Here is a 26179-nt window from a genome sequence, read left to right as displayed (position 1 = left end):
AGAATAGAGCAGAGCAGAGCAGAGCAGAATAGAGCAGAGCAGAGCAGAACAGAACAGAACAGAACAGAACAGAACAGAACAGAGCAGAATAGAGCAGAGCAGAACAGAGCAGAGCAGAACAGAGCAGAACAGAACAGAACAGAACAGAACAGAGCAGAATAGAGCAGAGCAGAGCAGAGCAGAACAGAGCAGAGCAGAACAGAACAGAATAGAGCAGAGCAGAGCAGAACAGAGCAGAACAGAGCAGAACAGAACAGAACAGAACAGAGCAGAGCAGAGCAGAGCAGAGCAGAACAGAACAGAATAGAGCAGAGCAGAGCAGAGCAGAACAGAGCAGAACAGAACAGAACAGAACAGAACAGAGCAGAACAGAACAGAACAGAGCAGAACAGAGCAGAGCAGAACAGAACAGAACAGAACAGAGCAGAGCAGAGCAGAATAGAGCAGAACAGAACAGAATAGAGCAGAGCAGAGCAGAGCAGAGCAGAATAGAGCAGAGCAGAGCAGAACAGAACAGAGCAGAGCAGAGCAGAACAGAATAGAGCAGAACAGAACAGAACAGAGCAGAGCAGAACAGAGCAGAGCAGAATAGAGCAGAACAGAACAGAACAGAGCAGAGCAGAACAGAATAGAGCAGAACAGAGCAGAACAGAGCAGAGCAGAACAGAATAGAGCAGAACAGAACAGAACAGAGCAGAGCAGAACAGAACAGAACAGAACAGAGCAGAGCAGAGCAGAGCAGAGCAGAGCAGAGCAGAACAGAATAGAGCAGAACAGAACAGAACAGAGCAGAGCAGAACAGAACAGAACAGAACAGAACAGAACAGAGCAGAACAGAATAGAGCAGAACAGAACAGAATAGAGCAGAACAGAACAGAACAGAGCAGAGCAGAACAGAGCAGAGCAGAGCAGAACAGAATAGAGCAGAACAGAACAGAACAGAGCAGAACAGAATAGAGCAGAGCAGAGCAGAACAGAATAGAGCAGAACATAACAGAACAGAACAGAACAGAGCAGAACAGAATAGAGCAGAACAGAACAGAATAGAACAGAGCAGAACAGAATAGAGCAGAACAGAACAGAATAGAGCAGAACAGAACAGAACAGAGCAGAGCAGAACAGAACAGAGCAGAACAGAATAGAGCAGAACAGAACAGAATAGAGCAGAACAGAACAGAACAGAGCAGAGCAGAACAGAGCAGAGCAGAGCAGAGCAGAACAGAACAGAACAGAACAGAACAGAGCAGAGCAGAACAGAGCAGAGCAGAGCAGAACAGAACAGAGCAGAGCAGAACAGAGCAGAACAGAACAGAGCAGAACAGAACAGAGCAGAGCAGAACAGAGCAGAGCAGAACAGAACAGAACAGAACAGAGCAGAACAGAATAGAGCAGAACAGAACAGAACAGAACAGAATAGAGCAGAACAGAACAGAACAGAGCAGAGCAGAACAGAACAGAACAGAACAGAACAGAATAGAGCAGAACAGAACAGAACAGAACAGAACAGAACAGAACAGAACAGAGCAGAACACCGGTGTTACGGTCGCCAGACATTTTTGATGACGAGTCAGGAATCAGAAACTTTGTCTGCCGATCGAGTCGATGGATCAGATGAATAAAGATCAGGATGCAGTGTTTAATACCCCCAATGACCTGTGACCTGTGGGGGCAGTGTTTAATACCCCTTATGACCTGTCGGGGCAGTGTTTACTACCCCTTATGACCTGTGGGGGCAGTGTTTAATACCCCTTATGACCTGTCGGGGCAGTGTTTACTACCCCTTATGACCTGTGGGAGCAGTGTTTAATACCCCCTATGACCTGTGGGGGCAGTGTTTACTACCCCTTATGACCTGTGGGGGCAGTGATTAATACCCCTTATGACCTGTCGGGGCAGTGTTTAATACCCCCAATGCCCTTGAGGGGGCAGTGTTTAATACCCCCTATGACCTGTGGGGGCAGTGTTTAATACCCCCAATGACCTGTGGGGGCAGTGTTGAGCAGTAAAGTGTCGATGAGCTTTAAGAGTCAATATTTTTATTGAAGTATTTAAAACCACAAAGCCATGAGAACTACGAGCTACAATTCAGGACAAAAATAAAAACAGAAACATGAAAACGTCGGCGATCGGTTTGTAAACAGCCTCAAATTAAAAATCAGGCAGGAGGAACGTCGGCTTCTGTACAAAGTTCATGTGGAGACGTAGAAACGCTCCGATTAAAAAAAACTTAAAATATTCTGGAACCTCCAAGAACAAGGAGACGAGACGGCGGCGAGTTCATATGGAGAGGCGGTGCTGAAGCACAGGCCCCGCCCCCTCAGGCCACAGAGGCAGTCCCGAGGCCCAGGCCCCGCCCCCTCCGCTGCAGGCCCATCCCACTCAGCCCTCCGTGTGGCCGATCCGGGTCTCCAGCTCGACCACGACGCTCCTCATCAGGCCTCCCAGCAGCTGGTGGGCGTCGACCAGCTCCCGCGGCGAGCAGCGGCTCAGCTCCGCCGGACTCGTCCTGCAGCTCAGCGCCTGAAGCTCCGACAGCAACGACACCGCCGGGACCTCCTGCTGCTCGGCGCCGCCCTCGTCCAGAAGCTCCGTGGCTGCAAACAAAACAGCGCAAAGCATTTCATCTCCCATCGGTCAAAAATCCCACGAAACGTTTTCACTTGAAATGTTGTCATGGAAACGGAACCTAGAGGACCCAGGTCCTGTTGCCAGGACAACGTTTCATGTCACCATGGTTTCAGTCCGATCAGCCACACAACGCGGCGCTTTAGGAGCCTGGAAATGTTTTTTGAAAATATTTCCTGCCTCTCCACCTATAACCCCGCCTCCTCCATGATGTCACGGCCCCGCCTCTCCACCTATAACCCCGCCTCCTCCATGATGTCACGGCCCCGCCTCTCCACCTATAACCCCGCCTCCCTCTCCATGATGTCACGGCCCCGCCTCTCCACCTATAACCCCGCCTCCCTCTCCATGATGTCATGGCCCCGCCTCTCAACCTATAACCCCGCCTCCCTCTCCATGATGTCACGGCCCCGCCTCTCAACCTATAACCCCGCCTCCTCCATGATGTCACGGCCCCGCCTCTCCACCTATAACCCCGCCTCCCTCTCCATGATGTCATGGCCCCGCCTCTCAACCTATAACCCCGCCTCCCTCTCCATGATGTCACGGCCCCGCCTCTCAACCTATAACCCCGCCTCCTCCATGATGTCACGGCCCGCCTCTAAACCGTTAACCCCGCCTCCTCCATGATGTCACGGCCCGCCTCTCAACCTATAACCCCGCCTCCCTCTCCATGATGTCACGGCCCCGCCTCTCAACCTATAACCCCGCCTCCTCCATGATGTCATGGCCCCGCCTCTCCACCTATAACCCCGCCTCCCTCTCCATGATGTCACGGCCCCGCCTCTCCACCTATAACCCCGCCTCCCTCTCCATGATGTCATGGCCCCGCCTCTCAACCTATAACCCCGCCTCCCTCTCCATGATGTCACGGCCCCGCCTCTCAACCTATAACCCCGCCTCCCTCTGTGACATCACAGCAACACGTTGGACTACCTGCTCCAGGTGGAGCTGCTGATGCTTTAATAAGGACATGATGGATTTCTGTGGCAGCGCCACCTACAGGTCTGACAGATGTACTACACCACTTTGAAAAGTTTTCATGGTGTCGCTGACGCAGATGGAAACTTCTTAAGAACTACAGGAGAAACTCGGTTTGTGGTGACGGGAACTCAGATAAACAGTATTTTAGTATCTAAAGTTTTTATCTGAAGACGGTTTAGTTTCATGACCTTTGGTTTCTCGGCCGCTGGACGAGGCGGCAGCTCCAAGAGACAAAGCGTCTCTGACTTTATGGATGTTTACAGAGACCTGAAGCCTTGGACGAGGTCCCAGGTTGATTCTGATTGGACCAGGGCCTCCGTCGATTTGAAGCTTCAAGCTGGTTCCACAAAACATCTGGACGCGTTTCCATCAGTTCTGGTTTCATTTCAAGGTAACTTTGGTTCTTATTTAGCAGCTTTTACGATCCGCCGACGGTACGAATGGTGAAGACGAGGACATTTCACCCACCGAGAGTCTCTCCGCAGGTCTTGTCATCCTCGTCGGCGGTGTGGGGTGCGCTCGTTTCCTCCACCTCCGAGGTCATCCTCTCCGTCTCGTCGAAGCTCTTCAGCTCGTCGCCGCTGCGTCCTTTCCTCTGCGGAAACAAATCTTTGGTCAAACACCTGAAGTCGGCGGCGGCGAGGCGCGGCGGCGGCGAGGCAGCGAGTCCTCACCTGCTGCTCGTAGGTCTGGAGAGCCTTCTTCACGTTGGAGACCTTCGGGGAGCGAATAGGAAGAGTCTTGACCTCGCTGGGCGTCAGAGCGCTGAGGTCACCAACCGTCTTGATGTTTCTGGCTCGAACCAGCTGACCGAAGCCTCGAGACCTGAGGAGGAGGAGCAGTGGTGAGGGGCAGGAGGAGGAGTGGTGAGGGGCAGGAGGAGCAGTGGTGAGGGGCAGGAGGAGGAGGAGGGGCAGGAGAAGGAGTGGTGAGGGGCAGGAGAAGGAGTGGTGAGGGGCAGGAGGAGGAGGAGGGGCAGGAGAAGGAGTGGTGAGGGGCAGGAGGAGGAGTGGTGAGGGGCAGGAGAAGGAGTGGTGAGGGGCAGGAGAAGGAGGAGGGGCAGGAGGAGGAGGAGGGGCAGGAGGAGGAGTGGTGAGGGGCAGGAGGAGGAGTGGTGAGGGGCAGGAGAAGGAGTGGTGAGGGGCAGGAGGAGCAGTGGTGAGGGGCAGGAGGAGCAGTGGTGAGGGGCAGGAGGAGGAGGAGGGGCAGGAGAAGGAGTGGTGAGGGGCAGGAGGAGGAGGAGGGGCAGGAGAAGGAGTGGTGAGGGGCAGGAGGAGGAGTGGTGAGGGGCAGGAGAAGGAGTGGTGAGGGGCAGGAGAAGGAGGAGGGGCAGGAGGAGGAGTGGTGAGGGGCAGGAGGAGGAGTGGTGAGGGGCAGGAGGAGCAGTGGTGAGGGGCAGGAGGAGGAGGAGGGGCAGGAGAAGGAGTGGTGAGGGGCAGGAGGAGCAGTGGTGAGGGGCAGGAGGAGCAGTGGTGAGGGGCAGGAGGAGGAGGAGGGGCAGGAGAAGGAGTGGTGAGGGGCAGGAGGAGGAGGAGGGGCAGGAGAAGGAGTGGTGAGGGGCAGGAGGAGGAGTGGTGAGGGGCAGGAGGAGCAGTGGTGAGGGGCAGGAGAAGGAGTGGGAGGAGCAGTGGTGAGGGGCAGGAGGAGGAGGAGGGGCAGGAGAAGGAGTGGTGAGGGGCAGGAGGAGGAGTGGTGAGGGGCAGGAGAAGGAGTGGTGAGGGGCAGGAGGAGGAGTGGTGAGGGGCAGGAGAAGGAGTGGTGAGGGGCAGGAGAAGGAGTGGTGAGGGGCAGGAGGAGCAATGGTGAGGGGCAGGAGGAGCAATGGTAAGGGGCAGGAGGAGTGGTGGTGAGGGATAGGAGGAGTGGTGAGGGGCAGGAGGAGGAGTGGTGAGGGGCAGGAGGAGGAGTGGTGAGGGGCAGGAGGAGCAATGGTGAGGGGCAGGAGAAGGAGTGGTGAGGGGCAGGAGGAGCAATGGTGAGGGGCAGGAGGAGTGGTGGTGAGGGATAGGAGGAGTGGTGAGGGGCAGGAGGAGGAGTGGTGAGGGGCAGGAGGAGGAGTGGTGAGGGGCAGGAGGAGGAGTGGTGAGGGGCAGGAGAAGGAGTGGTGAGGGGCAGGAGGAGCAATGGTAAGGGGCAGGAGGAGTGGTGGTGAGGGATAGGAGGAGTGGTGAGGGGCAGGAGGAGGAGTGGTGAGGGGCAGGAGGAGGAGTGGTGAGGGGCAGGAGGAGCAATGGTGAGGGGCAGGAGAAGGAGTGGTGAGGGGCAGGAGGAGCAATGGTGAGGGGCAGGAGGAGTGGTGGTGAGGGATAGGAGGAGTGGTGAGGGGCAGGAGGAGGAGTGGTGAGGGGCAGGAGGAGGAGTGGTGAGGGGCAGGAGGAGGAGGAGGGGCAGGAGGAGGAGTGGTGAGGGGCAGGAGGAGGAGTAGGAGGAGCAGTGGTGAGGGGCAGGAGAAGGAGGAGGGGCAGGAGGAGGAGTGGTGAGGGGCAGGAGGAGGAGTGGTGAGGGGCAGGAGGAGGAGCAGTGGTGAGGGGCAGGAGAAGGAGGAGGGGCAGGAGAAGGAGTGGTGAGGGGCAGGAGGAGGAGGAGGGGCAGGAGAAGGAGTGGTGAGGGGCAGGAGGATAAGTGGTGTGGGGCAGGAGGAGGAGGAGGGGCAGGAGAAGGAGTGGTGAGGGGCAGGAGGAGGAGGAGGGGCAGGAGAAGGAGTGGTGAGGGGCAGGAGGAGGAGGAGGGGCAGGAGAAGGAGTGGTGAGGGGCAGGAGGAGGAGGAGGGGCAGGAGGAGCAGTGGTGAGGGGCAGGAGGAGGAGTGGTGAGGGGCAGGAGGAGGAGTGGTGAGGGGCAGGAGAAGGAGTGGGAGGAGCAGTGGTGAGGGGCAGGAGGAGTGGTGGTGAGGGATAGGAGGAGTGGTGAGGGGCAGGAGGAGGAGTGGTGAGGGGCAGGAGGAGGAGTGGTGAGGGGCAGGAGGAGGAGTGGTGAGGGGCAGGAGGAGGAGGAGGGGCAGGAGAAGGAGTGGTGAGGGGCAGGAGGAGGAGGAGGGGCAGGAGAAGGAGTGGTGAGGGGCAGGAGGATAAGTGGTGTGGGGCAGGAGGAGGAGGAGGGGCAGAATGTGGTGAGGCTGCTACTCTCACCACATGTTGGAGGAGATCTGAGGAAGCACCGCCTCCACGGGGGCGGAGCAGCCGACCAGCGGCGGGTAGACGCAGTGTCTGGAGACGGGGCGAGGCTCCTGGCTCATCTCAGAAATCTGCAGGAGGAAGAAGAACCATTGGGACGACGTCTGGATCAAACATCTGGATTAAGAAGAACTCAGAACGACGCCACAGAGAGACGAATCGTTAGACGAAGCCAGAGAGGAAATACCTGAGTTCCACCGTGCGGGGCCCGTTTCCACGGCAACGTCCAAGTGAGAACGTCCGGATGCCAGCTACATAGTTTTCGGAACATTTAAGTGTAAACGTAAAAAAAAAATGTCTGAAACAAAAACGAAACGTTGTCGTGGAAACGGAGCCTCAGTCAGACTAACCAGACCAGACCGAGCATCGGGCACGGCGGCCTCGTCGATTGGTTGAGCATCTGGGTCTAACAGGTCAGAGACGCAGATTTGGGATCTGATGTTTGCTGGTTCGATTCCCACGGCCGACAGGTTATCACTGTGGGAACATCAGCATGACCCTTGACCCCCGTCAGCTACCTGGACCACCTCAAAGCAACGGGATGGGCCAGTGGAGAGAACGTTCTCCACTGTTCCATGTACGTACCAAACATTTCTTGGAGGTCTTGACGCCGGGGCTGTGGAGGGTCCTGGGACTGAGGACCAGCAGGCCCTTCGTCGGCGTGGTGACGAGCTGGAAGAGAATCAGAGTCGTCAGAGTGGAGGTGAAACGCCGACTCTCTCTCTCTCTCTCTCTTGACGGAGGGTTGCTGCCGACCTTGGGCCTTCTGGGCGAGCTGGTTCTGATGGCCGGGCTGCGGCGGTCGATGTCGTCTGCAGTTTCCTGCCGCTGGATTGGATTAGCAAAAGACACTCGCCTTGACTGGAGGGAAAAGAAAGTCACTTCACGTCTTGAATAGATTTTATATTTAGACCGTCTGTGACGATAGTGAACATAAATAAAGGCTCACTATCTGGGACAGCGGTGAACCGTGTGGTACCGTGCGGTACCGTGCGGTACCGTTCCGTACTGCGCAGTGGAAACGAGCCAACGACCAGGAAAGTGTTTGTCACCAACCTTGACCAGAGGCGACGGACTGTCGGCCTCCAGCTGCCTCTTCTGGCTCTTCTTCAGGATGCTGGTCGATGGGGAAGCTGAGGGGGACCAGGTTCCTCTGGTCCGGCCCCCGCTGGGACTCTGGCCCAGCTCCCAGGCCATCACATTTTCCTGGCCCTGGTCCTCCTGCTTCAGCGGAGAATCCTGAAGAGTCCTCCTGCAGACGTCTCCAGGCGCAGCGGGGGAATTTGAGCCGAGGTCGTCTTTGTTAGAACTTGTCGGGTCCTCCAGAGTCCCGGGAATCTCTGTTTTCAAGTCCTGGTGGTTCTCCAGTCCAGAAAAAACTTCTTCCTCAGCGGGGATCTTAGAACGCTCGTGGTCCTCCTCCTGGACTCTCTCTGGATCCGGCTCCTTTTCCTCAGCCTCTTTTCCAGAAACTCTTTCAGCTTCTGCCTCAGCGACGGTCGTTTCCGTTGTGTCCTCAGGCGGTGGAAGTGAATCCACATCAGCTGAGTATTCCTCAGGCGGTGGAAGTGAATCCACAGCAGCTGAGTGTTCTTCAGGCGGTGGAAGTGAATCCACAGCAGCTGAGTGTTCCTCAGGCGGTGGAAGTGAATCCACAGCAGCTGAGTGTTCCTCAGGCGGTGGAAGTGAATCCACAGCAGCTGAGTGTTCCTCAGGCGGTGGAAGTGAATCCACAGCAGCTGAGTGTTCCTCAGGCGATGGAAGTGAATCCACAGCAGCTTTGTGTTCCTCAGGCGGTGGAAGTGAATCCACAGCAGCTGAGTGTTCCTCAGGCGGTTGAAGTGAATCCACAGCAGCTGAGTGTTCCTCAGGCGGTGGAAGTGAATCCACAGCAGCCGACTGTTCCTCAGGCGGTGGAAGTGAATCCACAGCAGCCGACTGTTCCTCAGGCGGTGGAAGTGAATCCACAGCAGCCGACTGTTCCTCAGGCGGTGGAAGTGAATCCACAGCAGCCGACTGTTCCTCAGGCGGTGGAAGTGAATCCACAACGGCCGACTGTTCCTCAGGCGATGGAAGTGAATCCACAGCAGCTTTGTGTTCCTCAGGCACTTGGTTCAGAGTCTCTTCTTCTCTGGAGGCTGCAGACTCGGCGTCCCCTGGTGAAGACGTCTCATCTCTCTGCTCAGCCTCGACGGCCGATTGGTCGTTGTGCTTTTTAGAATCGTCTTTGTTTAGAGAACCCGTCTCTGGTGCTGCCCTGGCCTCCACCTCCATTCTGGATTCCTCCTCAGCGTGATGCGGACCCTGGAGAACCTCCAGGTCCGGTACATCTCCGGTTGTTGAGAGGATCTCTGCTTCTACGTTTTGAGTATTTTGAGACGCGTCACCGTCCTCGTCATCAGTCCCCTTGGACACCATGGTCAATGGAGTTTGCGGCGAGGCCCGAGGCCGCCTCCCTTTCTTTTTGAGAAGAACTGAGGAATCTAGACTGGCCTTCAATGCTGGAGCAGAGTTTCTCCTCGTGGTCCTCCCAGCACTCTGGACCTCGGTCTGGGAATTCGACCTGGTCTGTCGTTTTGGCGAATCCTTGCTTTGGTCTTCCGTTGCCTCGGGTGTCGTCTTGCTTCTTTTGGATCTACGTTGTGATTGGCTTTCAGAAGACGGTGTGAGAAAGTTGGAATCCTCCTGATTCAGGGTTTCATCCAGACTTTGTCCTGTTTGTATGTCGTGTGCCGACACTTCGTTCATCGAGCTCATCGTATCCGGGGACTTGCTCGCTGAAGGAGGACTCACTTTCACAGCCAGCTCAGACTCTTGGGACAGTTTATCGGAGGGCGTAGCAACAACCTGTGAATCCTTTCTGGGCTCGTCGCAGTCGATTTCAGTCTGTTTTGCAGGTTCTGACTCTTGTTTAACCGCTTTACTGTGACGTCCGCGCCTCCTGGACGACTGGCTATCATTGTCTGTCTGACTGGACTCGAAGCCACTGGAGCTTCTACGTTTGCGCTCCAGGTTACCGAGGAAGTCCTCTGAGCTGCTGAACAGCTTGATTCTCTTGCGCTGTTTCCCCTGAGCGTTATTTTGGCCGAACCGCCACTCGTCCCCCTTCGACCTCGTCCGGATCATGCGGCTCATCTCCTCGGCGGCCTGCTGGCTTCGGGTGTTTCGTCGGCTTTGGACAGAATCGATTTGAGGTTCTTCTTGAGATTTTCTCTTCTTGAGCTGAGTGAACTTGGCAGCCTGTTCGTCGGGGTCGTCTCCGGGGAGCAGAGGTCGGACTCGGGGGCGTCCGGGTGGCCTCACGTCGGAGGACGACTCGGTCACGGATGATTGAGAATCCTCCAGCGCCGAATCGGCCTCCTCATCCTGACTGGAAGCTACGATGTCCTCAACCAGAGAAGTGGTATTTAGACTCTCCGTTCTGTCTTCGGTCTGAGTATCTGGGATAACGTCTTCGTCCTCGGCTGTGCCGCTGGAAAGCCTCTCTGTCAGTTTCACCGGCTCCGTTTTGCCCAGAGACTCTTTGGGCCGTCGAGGGGACTCGGGAAGGTCGTGAGCAGAGTGTTTGGAATTTGCCAACTGGCTGGATTGAGAGTTAGGCAGCGAGGTTTCTGACGACGACGACACCTCGGAGGGGGAGGTCTTGCCGGACTGCATCGGGGTTTTGGAGACTTTCATCAGAGGACCGGTAAACGACGACACAGTGCTAGGGCTGCCGGACTTTCCCTCAGGATACTTCTCCAGGGTGATGAACGACTGACGACGACTGTTGAGTTTCTGTGGAGTATCCGACACCAAATCTGACGAGGCGGACACGTTGGGACTAGCGTTTTCTCCGGACTCCTCCAGCATCGTCTCATTACTCCCAATATCCTCCTGCACAGAACCGCCGGCAGAATCGAGGATAACCGACCGCTTCTGGCGCTCTGGTGTCTCTCTCTTCTGGTCTACCGAGTCTTTAGTCTCTCCTGTGAGAACTTCAGAGACTTCCAGTACTTCCGCTTCTTTTTGGGGAACCTGAAATAAACCAAAGTCACCAAGTCATTCAACATACAGACCAGTTCTTTACCAGCCTCTAACTTCTGGAACAACCAAGCTTGTATCTACGAACGGCTGTGAACCGATTGGATTACTTTAACGTTTTGGCAAGTCACCGTCACGACATACCAGAGCAGGAAACCTTGAAAACAGAAACACCGGGATGTCGGCACTCGTCTCGTTCGGGGTTTTCTTTAAAAGCATTTAAGTACTTGTTTCGGTACTTGGTATTGGCAAGGAGCTAAAGGTTAGTACTTGTATTGGTATTGACAAGTAGCACGAGGACTGTTGAACTTTCTACCTCCCCCTCATGTGACTGTACCGAGACGAGAAGCTTCCTGTACCTGTGCAGCGGAGTCTCCTGCAGCGGCGTCGGCTTGTCCCGTTGGCAGTTTGTCCCTGTGGAGGAAAAACCGATGACACCACTGTTGTGACACACGCGAGCTGCCGTTTGTAACCGAGTGTGTGTGTGTGTGTGTGTGTGTGTGTGTGTGTGTGTGTGTGTGTAGACATACAGCGAGTCGTCTTGGCTCTGGGTGTACTGGGAGAAGGCCGTGGTGTCCAGGGAGGCGTCCAGGTTGTTGTACATGGCCGGGATGTCGACTCTGCAGGAACAAACAGCTCCTCAGTGACAACACTGGATGTCACTGTGAACGAGCCGAGGGCGATGGTACGAACCTCTTGGTCCTCTTCACCTCCTTCTGGTGTTCCGTAAGAACTCGCTCTTTGGCCTCCGGGGGGATGAACACAAAGTCGACGGAGGCTTCTTCCTCCAGGACGTCTCTGCGCGGCGGAGAGCCGAAGTCCAGTTTGGTCTGAAGGAGGGAAACACAAACAGCCGTGATGAGAGCTTCAGAACACAAGCGAAGGGATTCAAACTTATTCTGGAGACAAACTGTCCAGTTTCCCTTCTACTGAGCCGGACCGGTGAAACACCGCCTGAACATTTAACTCCAGGCTCCGTTTACACAACGTTTCAAGTGAAAACTCATCGTTGTTTCAGAAAAGTTTCACGTTCACCCGGCAACATTTTAAAACTGAAGTTCGTTTCCACGGAAACAGTGCAGTGAGCAGGTCGGGCCACGAGGATGTTGGTTGTTTCAGTAATGATGACAATCAAAACCTCCCCATTCTGGGGTGGCGCCCCCTGGTGGATGATTCCGGTTTCAACAAAGAGGCAAAATGAAAATACTCAGTTTCAGCTGAGCTCGAAACGTTGGATTACTGGTGACGACTCCTTTATATACGAAGCGTCGTTTGGTTGGTACTCACAGAGACTGGTTTGGGGGTCTGGTTGGTACTCACAGAGACTGGTTTGGGGGTCTGGTTGGTACTCAGAGACTGGTTTGGGGGTCTGGTTGGTTTGGGGACTGGTTGGTACTCACAGAGACTGGTTTGGGGTCTTGTTGGTTAGGGGTCTGGCTGGTACTCACAGAAACTGGTTTGGGGACTGGTTGGTACTCACAGAGACTGGTTAGGGGTCTGGTTGGTACTCACAGAAACTGGTTTGGGGACTGGTTGGTACTCACAGAGACTGGTTAGGGGTCTGGTTGGTACTCACAGAAACTGGTTTGGGGACTGGTTGGTTTGGGGTCTAGTTGGTACTCACAGAGACTGGTTTGGGGGTCTGGTTGGTTTGGGGGTCTGGTTGGTACTCACAGAGACTGGTTTGGGGGTCTGGTTGTTCTTCGGGGCCGGCAGAATGACCCGACAGTCCTTGGCCGCCAGCGAGGTGACGGCGAAGCCGCTGAGCTTGGTCTCCAGCTGAGAGCTCTCGCTCTGAGGACAGAGGAAGAAGAGTACAGATCAGAAACAGGGACATCTCTGGAATGTCGGGTCGAGACGAAGCGGCTCACCGAGTCCAGTCCGCCCAGCTCGGAGGGAACGTCCAACACCTGGAAGCCGGGGAGGATGATGGGAGTTTTCTGCTTCACCTGCAGCAGGACGGGCCTGTGGACAGGAAGCAGTGGAAACATGCCGCTGTTCACATTCAGTTACACTCCGACCGACGGTCTGACCCGGGTCCAACGGGAGGTCCGGCGGCCAAAACCAGCCCAAGCCCCCAAACCACCAAGCAAATGGTACAAAGCTGAGATCTGGTGACGCTGCCATGAACGCCCTGGTTGCTATCAAGCTAGCCTCAAAGCTATTTCAATTCAGCCAATCATACATGTGACTGGCTAAATGGCTCAATAGCGCCACCTACAAAACTGTTTCCCCAGGAGCCCTTTTCACCGAGAGATGTGAACTTCGGTATAGATATGCACCACAACAAGATGCACAAAAACATCTGGGGTACATTGTACCGAAAACGCCACAGGAAGTCGGCCATTTTGAACAGTTTGGCAGATTTTGGCTCAAATTTACAAATTTTCTAGAGCAAACTTTTCCTAAGATGTCATTTCAAATGACCTCAAATTTGTTTGGATAGAAAAGAGATCGGTGAACCAAAGTTAATAGTGCCACCTGCTGGAAACAGGAAGTGCAGTCTCTACAACCTGTCCACACTCCGACTGACCCCTAATCTCATGTTTCATCAGACGACGTCCATCTCAGTCCCGAGCAGCGAGGAGCCATTCCAGGCCGCTTCGACTATATTTAGGCTTTAATTAAGCAAAAGTATGTTTTATCTGACGACAATATTAATTGGTGGAACCAGGATGTTTGTACCTGATCTCCTCGGGGTACAACAGGCCGACGCTGTTGGCGAAGGTGGCGTTCCAGAATTGTGTGGCGCCGGCGCGGATCTGCTTGTTCTTGTGAGGAAACATCACGGCGAGCAGCGGCGAGAGCAGAGCGAGCAGCTCCGAGTCGTAGGCCAGAGCGGCGCGGGTCTGCAGGCAGCCCAGGACCTCTGGCAGGAGCTTCTCCAGCTGCGGGAGGCGGAGCTTGTTAGAAAACGCTTCCGACGCACCGTTACAGAGAGCGTGCTCCACAAGGACCGCCCACCTTGGCCTGAATCTCGCCGGTGTCTCCACCAGCACCGCCATCCCGTAGCTCGCCGGCCACCTCTCCGTACAGACGGGCGAGCGTCGGCACCAGGCGGGCCAGCGCCTCACGCACGGCGTCGGCCAGGGCCAGGTTGTTGAAGAGCGCCGACAGGACGGCGAGCAGCGCCGGAGCTGTGGCGTCACAGGACGAGTCGGGGGCGTCCAGGTAGACGTGGAGGCAGCGGAGCAGCAGCGACAGGAAGCTGGACAAGTTCCCCAGAGCGTGGTTCTTCTTACGCATCCAGCCGACGGGCGTGCGAGGAGCTGCAGGAGAGACGGCGCCAAGTCAGAACCTGGAGTCCAAAACAGACGGGAGAACAACAGACGATACCAGTAGCTACTGGCCGATACCGATACCAGTACGGCTTTTAGACAAGTGTGGCCTTTATAAGCACACATTTGTTTTTCTTTTAAAATTTGGAGGGTGCAATAGTCTGGAAATGATGGTACTTAGAAAGTACCGACATCCCGTCACCCTGCTGCTGATGGATGACGTCGCGGTTCGGATTGGGGAGCTACTAGCACTCTATGTACGGATACTGGTACCTGTATCGGTGCATCTGTAGGGAAAAGGTAAAGATGGTCTTACACTTCAGCTTCTGCTGGAAGTGCGGCGTGTACGGAGAGAAGTCCACACACTCCGCCATGACCTGCAGCATGCAGGCGACGGCGCTCGCCGTGGACGGAACCTGCACAGAGACGCAACTTGAAACCAAATGCCAAATGCAAGTACCTGGTGACCCTGACCCGACCCGTACTCACGCTCAGAGCTTCCCCGGTGATCGCCGCCGTCATCTTGGCACTCAGCTCCTCGCAGCAGATGTTCTCCTCGGCCGTCACCACCAGGGCGGAGCAGCGGGCGAACACCCGGTACAGCTTAGACCAGGAGGCGAGCGTTGCCTTCTGGGACGCCTGAACACAACGCAGAGGTCAGAGGTCAGAGGTCAGAGGTCAGAGGTCAGGGCTTACTTCGTGTTGAAAACGAGGCGTGGCGATGAACTGACCTGCGGCAGCGGAGCGCCCTGGATGAGCTGCGTTACGGGAAACATCAACGCTGAGTGCACGGCGCTGAAGTTGTGCTCCAGAGCGTCGCCTTGGTTCACTTCATTGGACTGGAAATCAGAAGGAAACGTCACTGAGGAACGGCGAGACGGCGTAAAGTTTGGTTTTAATAAAGCGGCTGAGTGAAGACGCTTCTCTCACATCTGATACCGAGTCTGAACAAACAAACACGTCTACTGTGAAGAACCGAGACCTGAACTAATGCCGTTTCTCTCAGACCTCCATCAGCTACACCACCTCCACCTTCCACCCCTCTGGTCTAATCTCCAGGACAGAAATGGCTGAAGGAGGTAAAACTACTAAAACAGACAGAAGAGCTGGAATTTGTTCCCCAATAAAGATAAAACTACTCAAAAAACTAATAAAAAAAAACCCCAAAACACTTCAGATTAAGAAAAAAGAAAGATAAAGTCCAGAATATCTCAGCTCCTTTCATCATGAGGACAAACAGTGAAATAGCATCTGAACTAGCCAGGATCTATAAAATAGCTGAAATGAGAAAATCCACAAACAAAACTAAACAAAAAAACGGGAAAAATCCAAAAAGCAGCCAGATATTTTATAAAATATTTGGAAATTGTACTTGTGACACTTGTTTTCTTTGTGTCGCCATTTATTACAGAAGTTTTCTCTTCTTTTCAGAGAGGTGACATGTTTAGAGGGGCGGAGCCTCTCCTACCTGTGTGATGGTGTCGGTGAGCGGGCCGACCACCACGCTCCACATCCTCCACAGCGCCTCCTTGTTGTGCAGCTGGGGGGCGCTGCGGTTCGCCGCCGCCAGCACGGCCTCGGCAAACGTCAGCGGGGAGGCGGGGCCTGACAGGCCGCAGCCAACCAGAGTCTGGAGGATGTGGAAGAACCTGCGGGCAGAGAGGGCGGGGTTACAGCAGTGCCAGCAGAGGGCGCCGTCATGGAGGATGAGGATGAGGATGAGGAGGAGACCTGTCGTGGAGCACGAAGGACGGCAGCAGGCTGCTGTCGTACAGCAGGAGGATGAGGAAGAGCGCCGGCGTCCCCTGAGGAAGACAACACACCGTTACATCTGCGCTCGCAGCGTCTCCATGGAGACCGACCGCCGACGGACTCACGTTCAACACGTCCATCTTCCCGACCTGATAGGAGGCGGAGCCAAGGACTCTGGGGGGGAGGGGCTTCACCGTGGCCTCCAGCAGAGCCTGACGGGCAGAAACAGACGGCGACGCTTGTTTATCGTGTTAAAAACAAGAAAACCTGCCGGGTGTCACATCTGTTTACTCATCAATATAAACTACTGGTAACCTGAGCCGGGAGGAAGTACACGGGACGTAAAGTACACGGGAAGAAGTACACGGGACGTAAAGTACACGGGAAGAAGTACACGGGAGGTAAAGTACACGGGAGGAAGTACACGGGAAGAAGTACACGGGTGGTAAAGTACACGGGAGGAAGTACACGGGACGTAAAGTACATGGGAGGTAAAGTACACGGGAGGAAGTACACGGGAAGTAAAGTACAAGGGAGGAAGTACACGGGAGGTAAAGTACATGGGAGGTAAAGTACACGGGAGGAAGTACACGGGACGTAAAGTACACAGGAAGAAGTACACGGGATGTAAAGTAAACGGGAGGAAGTACATGGGAGGTAAAGTACACGGGAAAAAGTACACGGGAGGTAAAGTACACGGGAGGTAAAGTACACGGGAGGTAAAGTACACGGGAGGAAGTACGCGGGACGTAAAGTACAAGGGAGGAAGTACACGGGACGTAAAGTACCCGGGACGTAAAGTACACAGGACGTAAAGTACAAGGGAGGAAGTACACGGGACGTAAAGTACAAGGGAGGAAGTACACGGGAGGTCAAGTACACGGGAGGTCAAGTACACGGGAGGTAAAGTACATTTTCGGATCCATTCAAATAGTTTCTCATTTCTGCCAGAAATGTTCTCGCTGCCCGAGGCCCCGTTTCCATGGCAACAATTTCAAGTGAAACCAGAAAACGTCCGTAGCGGTTTGGGTGAACGTTCCCATGACAACGGAGCTCAGAGTAGGGATATCAGGAAAGGTGACCTATATCCTTCAGTCTATTGCTATGTCACCGAGCGAAGGACAGAATCTGCTGAGTGGGCGTTTTTCCCGCCGAACGGTCCAACCAACCCGACGGCAGTTTGTAACGTGTGCAGAGTGAACGTTACGAGGGGTGGCGGTGGTACCGCTTCTCTTCTACATGTACAGGTATGCAGATTTATAGGTAAACCACGGTATCGGATCAGTGTGAAGTATCAGCCGATACTCAAAGCCACAGCATCGGTATTGAAACTGAAACAGCTGGATCGGTGCGTCGCTCGGCTCGGAGCAACTGAGAAAGCAACTTTTTGAAAAACACAGACCGTCTCCATGGAAACAGAGGAACATGCAACTGTTTCCTCCACCATCGTCTGCATACGTGGAGAACAGTTCTTTATTACCTTACAGATACTGAGCGGAGCGAAACAATGAAGACTTGGTTTGTTTCTGCGTGCACCAGCAGTGGTTTCATTACGCACCAACAGCGCACACTAGTGGCCAAACATGCCAACTAGGGCTGAACGATTTTGGACAATCTAAGTGCTGCTTCCCTAGCCTGCTCGCTGGCTGCAAACTGTGGAATGGACTTCCTGCCTCATTCCTCCTGGTCTCATTGAGACCCGCCTCCCTTCAGGAAATCCAGTCCACAGTTTGCAGCCAGCGAGCAGAGCAGCAGCAGGGAAACACTGGGGATCATTTCAGCACCATGAAGCAGACCAGGATCATGAAGCAGACCAGGATCATGGATCAGGAGCCTCTGATCAGTGAGTTATGTTGGTATCAGAACCCGAACCCGGATCGGATCCATCCTTAAAAACCAGGAGCCCGTTGGGGCAAGGTGGGCAGAGGACACGCGCAGGACACGCAAGTCGTCACGTGACCAGATCACGTGATCGGTCAAATCGCAGCAGTTGCGATTAGAAAATCCGGTTTTATCATATCGTGATATTATCGCAAATGACATTAATGTTTCCGTCGTAGCGTCAGCTCCGTGTTCAGCTTGTGTTTCGTTGTAAATGAACCTTTCTGAAACGGAAACGGAGATACTCCCGATTGTCATCGCAACAAGTACAACCACATTAAAAAGTGCGATTCCATCAGTGCACAACATAAAATTAAACCTTTTTACCAACGTACAATAAAAGCTCTGCAGCTAAAAGTCAATCAAATGGTATAAATAAATTGTTGTGATCTTTACATCCGAGCAGAGAAAAGTGAAGTAGAATGAAGTGATGATTTGAGTGTTTAATCTGGACCAGGCAGAATTATTGGTTCCAGACTGACTGGACTGAATCGGTCACATGATGCGTTCGCACTCGAAATGTTGCGTCAATGAGACAAACCAGGAGGAAGACTGTGGGTTTTTCTTACCATCACTTTGTCTGCAGGCAGACGCTCCGAGGTGACGATGCTCTGCAGAGCCTGGAGCATCAGCGTGAGGGCCTCGCAGGCCTGACGGTCCTTCTTACTGCCCCCTGGTGGAACCACAAGGTACGGCGTTACTTCCTGCAACTCTTTAAATGGTTCGGCCGTGAGGCGTGAGAGGAGGATCATCATCGGGGTGTTTCCCCTCAGTGTGTCTTTCTCGTTTCACAGCGGGCAGACCACCGGGGGCCGGACCCGCCACCGGGATCCGGCCCCCCCGCCGGGGTCCGGACGCTCAGACTTAAACTGATGATAGTGTGAGTGGTTCGGGTGGGGGAGGGGTCGGGGTCTCACGGGTCCACCTCCCGTCGGGACGGAGCCCAGAACCAATAGGAGTGCTCTGTGTGGGGCTGCGAGGGGGGGGCCCACAGCTGGAAGAGCCCCCCTGCAGAGCAGCCGCCACAGCAACAAACTTTCTACCAAAACAACGGTTCAGGACGCGCGTGTCTCTTAAAGGAGCCGTCACCAGAAATCCTGACCAGTTTGAAACGGCTCAATTCTTTTGTTCAAACCAGAATCGCACCGAAACGGGAGGTTTTCATTGTGTTGAAGGCTGATATCAAGAACCACCTCTGGTAGATTTAGCGGCAAGTTTATGCGAGCGGTTAGCCTCTAGCGGTTAGCCACGAGCAGCTGACGGCTCCTTTATGATGGGATTTGTCTCCAACATTCCATCAGACCAGAGATTCTAGTGTTCAGATGTTCAGATGTTCGTCGGCGTTTCATCGTCGGATTAAAAACTCACCAGACTCGATGGTCAAGTTGACGAATCGAACCAAACTGGTCCAGATGACGGTCAGAAGAGACTCTGGAAGAAACAAACGGTCCAAACGTTACAAACCAAACGAGAACCGAAACAAAACCACTTCAGCAATCAGAGCGTGAGCACACTGGAAGGGGCGGAGCTTTGTCCCTCTACTGAGCATGTGCAGAACAACTTGTCACTACGGCCATGGTGCGAAGAACCAGGAGCAACGTTTCTGAAAAAAGTTGCATTTTCCCGTTTCCATGGAGACGTGTTTTTAAAAACTTTTCAGCGACGCTGAGCTACACTGAAACACCCAAAACGCTACCAAAGGTTCAGTTTGTGTTTTTCACGGCGCCTGACGCTAAAGCTCCGGTGTTCCTCTGGGATCAACCCTGGGTTCTCTCTCCTTCTGTCACACGACACCGAGGCCCCGCCCACGCCATCTTCTTTCCCCCGTCCACACGGGAAACGTCTGCGTTCAGGCGCTACCATAAAAGCTACTCAAAACGATGTAGTACATCTGCCAGGCCTGCAGGTGGCGCTGTAACGCTGCCACAGAACTCCACCAGAACCAGAGAAGAAACACGTAGAACCAGAGAAATCCATCATGTGTCCCTGTTAAAGCTCCAGCAGCTCCACTTGGAGCAGGTAGTCCACCATGTTGGTGTTGTTGATGACATCATGGAGAGGGAGGCGGGGTTATAGGTCGAGAGGCGGGGCCATGACATCACGGACAGGGAGGCGGGGTTATAGGTCGAGAGGCGGGGCCATGACATCACGGAGAGGGAGGCGGGGTTATAGGTCGAGAGGCGGGGCCATGACGTCATGATTCTCAGCCAACGCGAGTCTCGTCCGTCCACACGCCAAAGCCGAGGCGGCGTTTTCTAATTCCTCCACTCTGGAACCCGTTTTCAAAAAAATCCTTTATCAGGCTCCTAAACGTCACGAGGACGGTCGGCCTGAAACCATGATAACATGAAACGTCGTTGTCGTCGTCGTGGCGACAGGGCCTGAGTCTCAGCTAAACGGTTCCATTAGCACCATTGGGTCCCACTCATCACGCCCTCTGGAGCCAGAGCAGCCTTTAGCAGGGATCACATCTGGACTAACATCTCCAGCTGGACGTTGGAACGTAAACGTCTGACATCACACAACCAAAGTCTTTCGTTTATTTGTAAACAATGTTTTTGTGGTTCTAAGCTCCACTGTCAGTACTAAGAACCTCCCCTCAGGCCTGGAGGCGGAGCTACGTCACTCCGGTTACCTGCTGCTTCTTTTCCCACACTGCTGAAACCGTCGCGGACGCTGGATATTAGCACCGCCGCGTGTTTGGTGAAGGACGACGCTCCGGAGAGTAGCGGGTGGCTCAGCGGCTCTGGAGGGACGAAAAGAGGTGCGTCATGGGAAGGTAGTGTTGGGAATCAAGCATGACGGTAGCAGTCATGAGAAACTGAGCAACAGTTAGCTTTAGCCACTATAGAGGAGGCAGATGCTAATGCTAACGGTCGCTCAGTCGTTTCGTTGGTTTCTCGTTGGAGCATCTTCCTTCTCTAACATCCAGATTATAGAGCATCGTCCTGCTCTAACATCAGATTATAGTGCATCTTCCTCCTCTAACATCAGATTATAGTGCGCCTTCCTGCTCTAACATCAGATTATAGAGCCTCTTCCTCCTCTAACATCAGATTATAGTGCGCCTTCCTGCTCTAACATCAGATTATAGAGCATCTTCCTCCTCTAACATCAGATTATAGAACCTCTTCCTCCTCTAACATCAGATTATAGAGCGTCTTCCTGCTGGACTCACCCAGACTCAGGCTCAGCTTGTTCTTGGCTGCAGCCGTCGTTGCTTCGGGTCCCAGGAAGTAGTGCAGCAGCATCTCCAGACCGAGCAGCTGGATTGACGGGAAGCTGGAGGGCGACTGCAGGCTGGAGTTCAGACTCATCCAGGGCAAGTTGCCCGGGCTGCCGAAGCCTGCGTACACACACACACACACGAGCTGCCGTTTGTAACTCTGTGTGTGTCTATGTGTGTGTGTGTGTGTGTGAGAGCGAGCGGCGTTAACGTTACCCCCACCTGACTTCGGGGTTCCGGGTGTCGCGGCTCCGTTGGACACGGAGCTTCTGGACGGAGTGACCGGGACTGAAGAGGAGTCGAACCCGAAGCTGCACTGCAGCAGAGGCACCGACACCTGGAGACATAACAGGGAGCGACTCCAACCTCTGAGCAGGGCATCAACACTAAAACCTGGTGTGCCACTCTGATGCTGCCTCCACCCAACCTCAATGACCAAGACACTGTGATGATGATGATGATGACAAAAGACGCATCACCATGACGACATCGCACCGTGACGACATCGCACCGTGACGACGTCGTCATGGTGCGATGTCGTCATGGTGCGACGTCGTCATGGTGGGTAACGTTGCTTCAAGAGGCTGGTCGACATGGCAACACTGCATCGTCACCGTAACGATGTCACGCCATGATAATGACTGTGGGGTGTGTGTGTGTGTGTGGACACGGTGACTCACCAGGTCGAAGTTGGAGGACAAGTTGGGTCCGAGCTGCACCACCAGGTACCACCACACCTCCACCTTGGTGAGCAGCAGGGCTTCGGTCCGAACGTGGATGGAGGAGAGCGGCTGCATGAGGAGCTTCATGCGCTTGGCGCTGCACAGGATGTCTGGAGGAGGAGGAGGAGCTTTACAACATGGGAGGAGCCTCAGAGTGGGAGGAGCCTCGGAGTGGGAGGAGCCTCGGAGTGGGAGGAGCTCCAGAGTGGGAGGAGCTCCCAGGCCTCAGCAGCAGGTGTGAACGCCGCCCCTCACCTGGGTTGAGGGCGAAGTTGTCGACGAGGCTCTTCCAGGCGATGAAGGCGATCTTCTTGACGCTGGCAGAGGAGCTGCGGAAGCCGAGCTCCTCCAGGTGCAGCAGCGAGTTGATGAACGGTCCCCCGCGGTGCAGCAGCTGGACAGGAAACACTGTGAGACGCGTCTCGACACCCGGAACCTTCCGGGGGCGTTTCCTTTCCTACCTTCCCCAGCAGCTTGATGAACAGAGGCCACAGCTTCAGCACGTTGGCTTCGTTCTTCGACATGAAGAGTTTCTGCAGCTCCGGGATCAGTTTCTGTCAACGAGCAGGTCGGGGGGCGTCAACGTTGGGAGGGGGTGGGTTAACACCAGGGGGGGGGTCGGCGTTAGAGACGCGTCACGGACAAACTCCGCCACACTCACCGTTGACATCATGGGCTCGATGACGGCGGCCACCTCGGTCTGTTTCTGCAGGAGGAGCGGCATGCCCATCTCCATGGCCGCCGCCGCACGCAGACGCACCTTGGAGGCGGAGTGGACGACCAGCGGGACGACCAGCTTGGCCCACCGCACGGCGCTGTCGGCCATCGGTGAGGGAACCTGCTCCAGCAGCCTGAGGACGGAGAGACACCGAGTGGGACCGGAGCTGATGGCGAGGAGCTAAGAATCTACGTGTGATCGCGACATTGACTCGACGGGATCGAATGACGAAGACATCAGAAACAGGACGCCATTGCTCAGAAGATGACGGCCAACAGCACGTCACGATGGCGACCAAGGACAACTTTGCGTCCTTAGTGCCGTCCTGTCCAAACTGTCTTTACAATCTTTGGTGCAGCGACGTGACGCTTCACTGCTTTCGCTGTTCGATCAGCCGAACTGTTCCACCGCCGGACCGCCGGTTTTACCTGATGATGACGTTGAGCGCTTCGTGCTCCATGATGACCGACTGGATGTCGTCTCGGACCCACACGCACTCCACGCTCGCCAAGATGGTCGACACCTGAGAGGAAGGTCATCCAGGATCACCAAAGTCCAAATCCAGCTCCACCCGGCTCTCGACCATCAGGCCAACTCACCTGTCTGGCGACCACGTCTGCAGGGAAGCTCTGCTTGGAGATTACCCACAATGCTCGGGTGCAGGTGTTCTTATCGGTGGATTTGATCACCAGCGAGCAGAGTGCCGACAGGATCTCCGCCGTGAAGCTTTCTGTAAAAACACACAGGTTTCACTACGGGACGCCCCGCCCCACCAGGGCCCACCAGGGCCCACCAGGGCCCACCAGGGCCCACCAGGGCGGCCCTATGTGGGCAAACAAACGCACCTGAGAGTCTGGAGGCGACGTGGGAGTGGTACACGCAGAAGCCCAGAGCCTGCAGGGCGGCCTGGCTCAGCTCGGGACTGGAACTGCTGATGTGACCCTGGAGAACAGAAACAGGGTCAGGAGAAGCCGGGCGGGAACCTCAGGTAGCGTCTGGCATCGTCCAATAACCTCAAGTGTCTTCACATAACGCCAGATTCCATCAGACGCAACATCAGAGGACTTAGAGGGACATTTCCTTCAAGGTAAAGTTTAAAAAGTTGATTCCAGACGTTTAAATGTCAGTGTTTGAATATTCCTCTTTAACCTGCATAGTCAGCGTTTTATTTAGCTTGTGTGTAACCTGTGCACGTGGTCCTATTAAAGCGTCTGACACTCTGGCTCTGCTCGGGAACCGTTCAGGTCCAATCAGGACTCACCAGGATGGATTTACCCAGAAGAGCGAAGTGCTTCTCCACCGCCGGCAGGAACTCACGGCCTTCGTCTCCACTGATCCGGCTGCAGGAGGAGAGGAAGCGTGACCGTCTGGATCAGACCTCGTCTGAGAGGGCGTCCGTTAGCAGTGCTCACCTGGCGATGGTCAGGTAGGCGTCCGTCTGCTCTGCCTGGCCGGCGGCGCCGTCCTCCAGCGTCTCCAGCAGGGGCAGGAGGCCGGAGGCGCTCGGAGGCCCCGCCGTCGCCATCATTATCGCTGGCCTCCCCGAGGCGTTCGGACCGGAGGGGCTGGTCAGGGAGGAGGAGCCTCCAGAGGCTCACCGCCCGCCTGGAGAACTTCTTCCTTCAGCTGCAATACATCACAAGTCCGTCGTTACCGAGGCAATTTAAAGATAGAAAGACTGAAGATGATGAATCCTGCGGCTTTGCTCTGAAAATTCAATTACAGAATTTAATACATGAAGGAAAAGTGAGATTATCGCAATTAACTCGTAAACTGTGAGATTAACCAACGATGAGGCAGAAGAAACTTTGTTATTAAGCTTCTAAACACAGACCACACCCAAATCAAACGACTTTAGAAATCACAGTAAAGTCTTTTATTTAGATGTTATTCATTTCTTATCTTAGCTATTGTTCTCTTTATCACTATTCTGACTTGTTCTTTTACTCTCATCTGGCTTTTATTGTTCCGTCCTAACATTTCCTGATGTCCCATGATGAGTTTGACAGCTTGATGACATAAAGGTGGAGTGGGGAGCGACACGTGAGGTCCCTTTGTAGGAGAAATAGAAGTCAGAAGTAAAAAAAACAAACTAAACTTCGTTTCAAATCCAAATAAATCACATTGATAGTGTGACACAATCTAGAAAGGTTCATTTCTGCAATGTAAGGACAGAAAAGTCGTTTTCTCTGTTGTAGTTTGATGAAGAAGGTGAGTTGTGGTGATGAGCTGTGGACATTAAAACACCGGAGTGTCCATCGCGCTCGAAACAAGAGCATGGGATTATTTATTTATGAGGCAGATTATTTGCATCCCCAGGAGGGTGGCAGGAGAGACAACAGTGGATGATCTGCACATGTGAAACATCCACAGATCCCAATGCCCCCCAGAAGCCCCCCCACCGGGCTGAAGCGCCCCCCAGGAACCAAAGAGCCCGGGAAACAGCCCGGGTCATTAAACAGTGAGCACCATGCTAACGCGAGTTAGCCTGGAAGTTAGCCGCAGCCAGCAGAAGTTTTCCTGCTCCACAATCCGGCCTCACCTGTCCGACACCCCGCAGCCGGTCACCGGGAGGGGGTCGACGCTCCTCCGCAGCGACTCCGCGGAGGCAGAGACCCGGCAGAGGCTCGCAGCTCCTCCCGCAGGTCCCCCCGCAGCCTGGCCGCTCTCCGCTCGGTCACACGGGACACAGAAACACCATCAAACCCGGCGGGGGTGCGCGTCTCCTCGGCTCGCTTCGCCCCGGGGGCTCGGTGGAGCTCAGATGGAGCCTCCGGACGTCACTTTACTCTTCTTTTCTCCGCTTCGCTCCTCTTTTCTCCCGCTGGCGGCTCCGCTCTCTGAGCCTTCTTCTCCCCGCGAAATCTGCCCGCGCCAAACTGCACGCCGACGTACGAAATTACCTCTGACCCCGTGACGTCGTGACAGGCCCCGCCCACTTTCTCCCTTATTTGGGAAACATCAAATTATCTATCTATCTGTTATTATTATTATTATTATTATTATTATTATTATTATTAATATTATTATTAATAATATTATTATTAATATTATTATTATTATTATTATTATTATTATTATTATTATTATTATTATCATTATTATTATCATTATTATTATTATTATTATTATTATTATTATTATGATCATCACCATCATTATTATTATTATGCCATAAAAAAATTTAAGTTCGTAATGTTTTTAACTGCTGATTTTTCTGTAATCTGCTCACTAAACGTCACATTCCGGCAGATTATATCAGCCGATTCAAATTACTGCCATTTTTGGTAACGTTCAAATTTATATATATCTATACATAAATATATATATATATATATATATAGAGAGAGAGAGAGCGAGAGAGAGAGAGAGAGAGAGAGAGAGATGTATACACACCCACGCACACATATATATACATATGAGGGACTTAAATGTTTAAAAATATTTTGCGTTCAGAAAATATATTTTATTTACTCTATTTAGAAAAATGTTTTTGTCAAATGTAATTAAAATGTGGAGCAGCTGTTAAACAATAAAATTACTCTTCTTTTATGTTCTTTTCTATGTATCATTAATATTAAAGTTTCTCCTCTAAAAACAAAATGCCAATTTTAGAACGTGAGGACAAAACACATCTATTAAATAATTCAACTTGTTAAAGTTTAATATTGTTATAATGATCAACCTGCACAATGATCATCTAATGAATAAATGAATGACAGAGCTCTTCTTGAAGGAAGATATATAATTGTATCATGTCGGTGGAGTTATAATCACAAAGATGGCTGACAGCTAATTA

General features: G+C 53.7%; 1 protein-coding gene across 3 annotated transcripts; it reads right to left on the bottom strand.

Annotated features, from left to right (window-relative positions):
- Positions 1–2021: 2021 nt before the first annotated feature.
- rif1 (replication timing regulatory factor 1) lies at positions 2022–25189 on the bottom strand. Of its 3 annotated transcripts, none has more exons than XM_080478557.1 (35): positions 24923–25189; positions 23793–24006; positions 23642–23720; positions 23226–23322; positions 22980–23110; positions 22809–22903; positions 22324–22513; positions 22124–22216; positions 21918–22056; positions 21621–21772; positions 21163–21277; positions 20893–21060; positions 20350–20460; positions 19083–19145; positions 18284–18387; positions 15959–16045; positions 15813–15886; positions 15550–15730; positions 14813–14920; positions 14571–14720; positions 14398–14497; positions 13768–14072; positions 13489–13691; positions 12675–12768; positions 12478–12597; positions 11497–11633; positions 11334–11423; positions 11163–11217; positions 7837–10797; positions 7537–7641; positions 7366–7452; positions 6736–6851; positions 4284–4434; positions 4078–4204; positions 2022–2594 (listed from the first exon to the last, which is right to left on the bottom strand). In XM_080478557.1, exons 2-35 carry the CDS (start codon positions 23906–23908, stop codon positions 2380–2382), a joined length of 7119 nt encoding a protein of 2372 aa, XP_080334683.1. In that variant the 5' UTR covers positions 23909–24006; positions 24923–25189; the 3' UTR covers positions 2022–2379. The 3 variants fall into 3 exon arrangements, with proteins under 3 accessions (XP_080334683.1, XP_080334684.1, XP_080334682.1); XM_080478558.1 differs by having other exon boundaries at positions 7537–7608; XM_080478556.1 differs by having other exon boundaries at positions 2023–2594; positions 7366–7641.
- Between the last annotated feature and the right edge of the window lie 990 nt (positions 25190–26179).

This window comes from Lipophrys pholis (assembly GCF_963383615.2).
Source record: "Lipophrys pholis genome assembly, chromosome: 13".
In the NCBI taxonomy this organism is placed as follows: domain Eukaryota; kingdom Metazoa; phylum Chordata; class Actinopteri; order Blenniiformes; family Blenniidae; genus Lipophrys; species Lipophrys pholis.
The sequence above is the reverse complement of the archived record's forward strand: the minus strand, read 5'-3'. Positions and strand labels throughout refer to the sequence as shown.